We start from the raw sequence: 7,455 nt of genomic DNA, 5'->3' as shown, positions 1-7,455 counted from the left end.
CCCTTTAATTCTGGGGATCTTTCTCGTGAACCTCCTCCGGACTCTCCAATGCCAGCACGTCTTTTCTTAGACAAGGGGCCCAAAACTGCTCACGATGCTCCAAGTGTGGACTTACCGATGCCTTATAAATTCTCAGCATTACATCCTTGCTTTTATATTCTAGTCCTTTCGAAATGAATGCAAACATCTCACATTCCTTCCTCACCAATGACTCAACCTGCAAATTAACCTTTAGGGAATCCTACACAAGGACTCCCAAGTCTTTTTGCACCTCTGATTTTTGTATTTTCTCTCCATTTAGAAAATACTTTCCGATACTATATTCCATCTGCTATTTCCTTGCACATTTCTCCAGTCTGTCTAAGTTCTTCTGCAATCTCCCTGCTTCCTCAACACTACCTGCCCCTCCATCTATTTTCATATTGTCCGCAAACCTGGCCACAAAGTCATCAATTCCTTCATCTAAATCATTGACCTATAACCCGAAAACAATAGTCCCAACTCCGACACTTGTGACACACCACTAGTCACTGGCAGCCAACAATAAAAGGCACACTTATTCCCACTCTTTGCTTCCTGCCAATTAGCCAATCTTCTATCCATGCTAGTGCCTTTCCTTGTCATACCGTGGGCTCTTATCTTGTTAGGCAGCCTCATATGAGGCATCTTATCAAAGGCCTTCTGAAAATCCAAACAAACAAACATCTACTGACTCTCCTTTGTCTATCCTGCTTGTTATTTCCTCAAAGAATTCCAACAGATTTGTCAGGCAAGATTTCCCCTTCAGGAAACCATGCTGACTTTGACCTATTTTATCATATTCCTCCAAGTATCCTGAAACCTTGTCTTTAATAATAGATGCCAACATAGTTACAACCACTGAAGTCAGGCTAACTGGCCTATAATTTCCTTTCTTCTGCCTCCCTCCCTTCGTAAAGAATGGAGTAACATTTACAATCTTCCACTCCTCCAGAACCATTCCAGAATCTAGTGATTCTTGAAAGATCATCACCAACGCCTCCACAATCTCTTCAGCCACCTCTTTCAGAACCCTGGGGTGAGGTCCATCTGGTCCAGATGACTTATCTACCTTCAGACTTTTCAGCTTCCCAACCTCTTTCCCCTTAGTAATACCAACAGTACTCACTTCTGCCCCCTGGTGTTCTTGCATTTCTGGCATTCTGCTGGTGTCTTCTACAGTGAAAACCAAAGATTTGGCCTCCACAGCCACCTGTGGCAATGAATTCCACACATTTACCTCCCTCCAGCTAAGGAAATGCCTCCACATCTCTGTCTATTCTGAGGCTGTGCCCTCTGGTACTAGACTCTCCCACTGTAGGAAGCATTCTCTCCACATCCACTCTGTTTAGGCCTTCCAATATTCAGTCGGCTTCAATGACTTGAATGACTTAATATGAATGATTTTTCCCTAACCAGCCGTTACTTTCTACATTCTCCTTTGGCCTTTTGGCTTTTTACCTCACCAAGCTCTGGGGTTTCGAACCCTCGATTCTCAAACCACTGATTAGATTTTCGGGCCTCGACCCAAGGACTCGCTGATAACAGGTTTGACCTTTGGGCCTTGACTGTTGGATTGGCACTGCCTTCCACCCCAGTGACCTGGAGTGGGGGGGGGGGATGACTTCTGCCAGTGAGGACTCTGACTCTAGACACTGGTGTACTCCCACGACTTGAAAATGGACAGGCTGGTAGATGAATTGGCTGCAATAAACTGCCTCTAGTGTGCAGGTGAGGGGTAGAAGCTGGAGGCAACTGATGGGAATCTGGGCAGAATGAAATGCAGTTAGTGTAGGGTTAGCATAAATAGGAGGTTGATGGCCAGAATGGACTCTGTGGGCCATGGGTCCTGTTTCTGCGCTGTATGTCTTCAATGACTCCAAGTGTGTCCCTACAGATCCCGATGACTCTGTCTTTTCCACACTATTACTCCTGGTTATTTTTAGACTATACTTTTTTTAATGGAAGGACTTTGAGGACAAGAGATTAGCTGGTCTGATGATATTGAGAACGTTGTGATACTGAGGGATTAACAGTGTAGGTGCTCACAGCCTCTCCAGCTGGCTGGGTGTTTATCAGACTGGAGGGAAGTACGTACAGGAGTCTAAACTGGCCACTGTCTGTAAGGAGTTTGGATGTTCTTCCTGTAACCACCCTGATTTCCTCCCACATTCCAAAGATGTACATGGAGAGAAAATGTTTGGAGTAGGGGTTCCCAGCCCTTTTTATGCCATGGAGCCTTTCCATTAAGCAAAGAGTTTGTGGATCCCAGGTTGGAAACCCCTGGTTTATTTATTTAACCCTGGCCTAATCACAGGACAATTTACAATGGCCTATTAACCTACTAACTGGTACGTCTTTGGACTGTGGGAGAAAACTGCAGTTTACAGTGCGGTGATGGGGGTAATAGATAGGGATGGGGTGGGGGGGGGGAGGGTATAACTAGAATGGTTGATCAGATTAACTGCCTGGGGGGAGAAACATCTATGGCGTGAAGTTTTAGTTTTAATAGCCCCGTAGCACTTTCCAGAAGGGAGTTCATGGAAAAGGCAGTTTGCTGGGTGGGTAGTGTCCGCAATGATTTTTTTCCCTGCCCACTTCTTTGACCTAGAGCACTGTGGCCCATCTAGTCCATGCCAAACCAATACTCTGCCTAGTCCCATTGACCTGCACCTGGGCTATCCACGTACCTATCCAAGTTTTTCTTACATGTTGAAATCGAGTTGGCATGCACCAGTTCTGCTGGCAGCTCTTCCACACCTCATCACCTTCTGAGTGAAGAAGCTCCCCCTCGTGTTCCCCTTATACATTTCACCTATCACCTTTAACCCATGACCTCTAGTTCAGAGAGTCTGCAGAGAGATATAGATAGGTTAAGTGAGTGGGCAAGGGTCTGGCAAATGGAGTACAATGCAAGTTCATCCACTTTGGAAGGAAAAATGGACGATCAGATTGTTATTTAAATGGTAAAAGATCAGCACGCTGCTGTACAGAGGGACTTGGGCGTGCCTGTGCATGAGTCGCCGAAGGTTGGTTTGCAGGTGCAGCAGGCTATCAAGAGGGCAAATGGAATGTTGGCCTTCATTGCTAGAGGGATTGAATTTAACAGCACGGAGGTTATGCTGCAACTGTACAGGGTGCTAGTGAGGCCGCACCTGGAGTGCTGCGTGCAGTTCTGGTCTCCTTACCAGAGGAAGAATATACTGGCTTTGGAGGTGCTGCAGAGGAGGTTCACCAGGTTGATTCTGGAGATGAGGGGGTTGGACTATGAGGAGAGATTGTGTTGCCTGGGACCGTACTTGCTGGAATTCAGAAGAATGAGAGGAGATCTTATGGAAACATATAAAATTATGAAAGGGATAGATGACAGAGGCAGGAAAGTTGTTTCCACTGGTAGCTGAGACTAGAAATAGAGGACATATCCTCAAGATTCAGGAGAGTAGATTCAGGATGGAGATGAAGAGGAACTGCTTTTCCCAGAGAGTGGTGAAACTGTGGAATTCTCTGCCCAATGAAGCAGCAGAGGCCACCTCAATAAATATATTTAAGACAGACTTGACAGATGTTTGCATAGCAGGGGAACTAAGGGTTACGGGGAAAAGGCAGGTAAGTGGAGATGAGTCCATGGTCAGATCAGCCATGATCTTATTGAATTGCAGAGCAGGCTCGACAGGCCAGATGGCCGACTCCTGCTCCTATTTCTTATGTTCTTAAGTTATGTGATACAGTCTTACCCAACCTCGGTGGAAAAAGTCCTGGATAAATCCAATCTCTTCTTTCACCTAACTCCAACAACCAGCACTGAAGCAACACAATACATTAGAGCCGAAGATGAATGTGGTGAAGGAGAGGATGTATCTTCACAAAGTGTGCAGCCTCGTGAGTATCTAACACAGGTTCACTGTGTCCTCGCTGCTGTCAGGAAGATTTATTGCAGAAACAGTGAGTAGCATCTTGTTTACCGTTGTGGCGATGAGATCATCCGGCATGAACTGTAAGACCTCATCACACTTCTCCTCACCCTTTCATTCCCTTCCGGACCGCAGCTCACACACCCGGAATTCCGGGAGGGTTCTGGCCAAAGGAAAAGCTGACAGAGCCCAATCAGATCAAATTTCTGAGAGTCAAGTCTTTCTATTTTTTTATTTAGAGATACAGTACAGAATTGGCCCTTCCATCCTATTGAACCCACCTAATTAACCCTAGCCTAACCACAGGACAATTTACAATGGCCAATTAACCTACCTATGGTACACCTTTGGACTGTGGGAGGAAACCAGAGCACTCGGAGGAAACCCGCATACTCATGGGAAAAATATATAAGCTTTCTTACAGACGGCGCCAGAATTGGACTCCAAGTTCTGATGCCCCGAGCTGTAATAGCGTTGTGCGTTACTGCGGCGCCCGTTAATATGTTAATTTCTATCAGTCCTTTGTCAAAAAACACTGATTCTGAACTGTGTCAGTGCCTACTGTTGTTTCATTTACCCTCTGGATTAACAACGCCGGCCATTCAGCCCATCTAGTGCATTGCTCAAGGATACTACATCAGCCTACTGCTCTACTGTCCCTACACCCAATGCTGTGCTTGGACAGAGTGCAAACACCATCTATAAAATCGCCGATGACACAACTGTTACCCGTAGGATGCAAGATGGTGACGAGGAGGCGTACAGGAGTGAGACAGATCGGTTCAGATGGTGATGAGGAGGCGTACAGATCAGCTGGTTGAGCAGTGTTGCAACTGTAAACTTTCACTAAACCTTGAAGGTCCATCCTGGGCCCAGCATATTGATGCGATCATGAGGGTGACACGACAACAACTATATTTCATTAGGAGTTTGAGGACTTGATACGTCACCAAAGATACTCACAGTTGTCTGGAGATGTGTGGTGGAGAGCATTCTAACTGGCTGTGTCACTGTCTGGTGGGGGGAGGGAGCAGGGCTACTGCACAGAATTGAAATAAGCTGCAGAGTTGTAAAGTTAGTCATTTCCATCATGGGCACCAGCCTCTGTAGGATCCAGGACATCTTCAAGGAGCGATGCCTCGGAAAGGTGGTATCTGACACTAAGGACTCCCACCACCCAGGACATGCCCTGTTCTCACTGTTACCATCAGGAAGGAGGTACAGAAGCTTGAAGGCACACACTCAACGATTCAGGAACAGCTTCTTCCCCTCTGCCATCCAATTTCTGAATGGATATTGAACCCATAAACATTACCTCACTACTTTTTAATTTTTATTTTTGCACTACTTATTTAATCTAACTATATATACACACTATAATTCATGTTTTTTCAATTATTATGTATTGCATTGTACTGCTGTCGCAAAGTCAACAAATTTCATGACAAAGACCCCTCACACCCTCTCCATGAACTGTTTGTCCTTCTGCCATCAGGCAAACGTTACAGGAGCATCAAAACTAAAACCACAAGGCTACTAAACAGCTTCCTCCCACAGGCAGTCAGACTGCTAAATAGCTGCTCTACCTGACTCTGCTTTGGACACTTATAACCTGATTTTAACTGACGTGTGGCTGTTGTGTTTTACTATTTATTGTTATGTTTATTATTTAGTGTTGCGTTTGTTATGTTATGATTGCACTGCTCCTAAGAAACGCTGTCTCATTCTGCCCTGCAGAGCTGATGTACGGTTAGAATGACAATAAAGTTTTTTGAATCTTGAATATGCCAGTGATATTAAACCTGATTCTGATTCTAATTCTGAGGACCAGACATAAAAGTAATGATACAATGCTGGGGCTTTATAAGGCATTGGTCAGACTGCATTTGAGGTATTGTGAGCAGTTTGGAGCCCCTTATCGAAGAAAGGATGTGCTGGCGTTGGAAAAGGTCCAGAGGAGGTTCACAAGGATGATCTCAGGATCAGAAAGTTAACTTTTGAGGAGCGTTTGTTGTCCCTGGGCCCTTAGTTAATGTTCAGAAGGATGAGGGGGATCTTTCCCCCAATGTGATCTCTCTCTAATAAAAACAGTACCAATATCGAACTCCAGACAGACAGAGGCGGACATCAGGTTCGAACCCGGATCTCCGGGGTGGTGAAGCCACGGCTCTACTCTCTTTGCCACTGTGCCGTCTGGCTTTCACCCCATGTTCCCAGAAGTGCTGTGCGAATGAGCATTGCTGGTGCTGGGGGAGCGGCCAGTCCCGGGCGCAGCGGACCAGCGCTCCCAGGTGCGGTAACCCTGCAGCAGGCTCCCGCTGTACCTCAGCAGGGCGTGAGTCTCACCGGTGCCATGGCTCTGTGATAGACCTGATCCGTAGCAGGGGGAAGAGGTCTTCCCCAACCAAGCTCGCCTCTCTTGCGCCAGCTTCCCTTCGCTCGGACAGAAGTCAAAATCCGCTACCTGAAAAATAGAGGTCAAGCAGGAGTTAGAAAAATCACAGTCAGGTCTTTACAATACTGTGGTACAGTTGTTGGGCACGTATCGATAGCTGGGGCGCTGAAGACTTTTGCACGGTACTGTACTTGTCAACGTGGAGCGGAGAGCGAGTTTGTAAATCTGCCGGGAGCAGAGTATGTTGGGAATGGTGAGGGTGGAGGGTGAAGGAGGTGGTGAGGGAGGGGTGAGGGACTGTTGGCAGAGAAGGAGTGCCGTGGCCAGGTGTAGGTGGGGGTGATGCAGGTGCAGACACACCCAGCCCTGAGACACCAGGCAATGTAATATGATTCCAAACAATTGGTTTACTGATCATTACAGAATGCCCCTCTGGTGCTTCCCACTCCCTCCCCTCTTCCCAGCCATGATTCCCCTCTCCCTGCCCCCTTCCCACTCTCAGTCCACAATAGAGACCCAGATCAGAATCAGGTTTATCATCACTCACAGATGTCATGAAATTTGTTTTTTTGGCAGCAGTACAGTGCAATACATAAAATTACTACAGTACTGTGCAAAAGTCTTAGGCACCCTAGCTATGTATATGTGCCTAGGACTATGTACAAGTCATGCACATAGAATATAGTTCACTAGGGCACATGACAGGCCCTTCGCCCCTTTGATTTTGTGCTGATACGCAACACCCATTAATCTGCAGCAATCAGAATGCTCAGATACAAGGCAGACGTCTCCCCCAAAGTCACTGAAAAGCCCGTTGGAGCATCAGGAAGAGAGGAAAGGTGCTACATAAATGCACACTTGCTCCCTTTCTTTTCCCTTTGTCTGCATTTAACAGTGTTCGGTGACATCCAGTTTATCAAATGCCCTCCCTCTTGGTTTTTAATCTAATTCAAGAAAGGCACCATTACTTTGAGACCCTCCATTGGTTCGGTTCGACCATGGATATAGCATCCCCGCTGTCTACGTTTTACACAAGCCTGGTCAGTACGAGACGGAGAGCAAGCTGTTGCCTGTGTAACAGGCTCCCCCTCTCCATGCAGCTGATGAATCCAAACGAACAGCAAAGACCGA

At 46.5% G+C, this 7,455-nt stretch overlaps 1 protein-coding gene across 1 annotated transcript in view; it reads right to left on the bottom strand.

Annotated features, from left to right (window-relative positions):
* Positions 1–802: 802 nt before the first annotated feature.
* The window catches only part of tmem130 (transmembrane protein 130), a 30,127-nt gene continuing 23,474 nt past the window's right edge, over positions 803–7,455 (bottom strand). Inside the window, exon 8 of the mRNA XM_063057515.1 lies at positions 803–6,393. Within this exon, the coding sequence (XP_062913585.1) occupies positions 6,130–6,393 (264 nt within the window). The 3' untranslated portion in view covers positions 803–6,129. The remainder of the gene's footprint in view (positions 6,394–7,455) is intronic.

This window comes from Mobula hypostoma, chromosome 9 (genome assembly GCF_963921235.1).
Source record: "Mobula hypostoma chromosome 9, sMobHyp1.1, whole genome shotgun sequence".
Lineage (NCBI taxonomy): Eukaryota > Metazoa > Chordata > Chondrichthyes > Myliobatiformes > Myliobatidae > Mobula > Mobula hypostoma.
The sequence above is the reverse complement of the archived record's forward strand: the minus strand, read 5'-3'. Positions and strand labels throughout refer to the sequence as shown.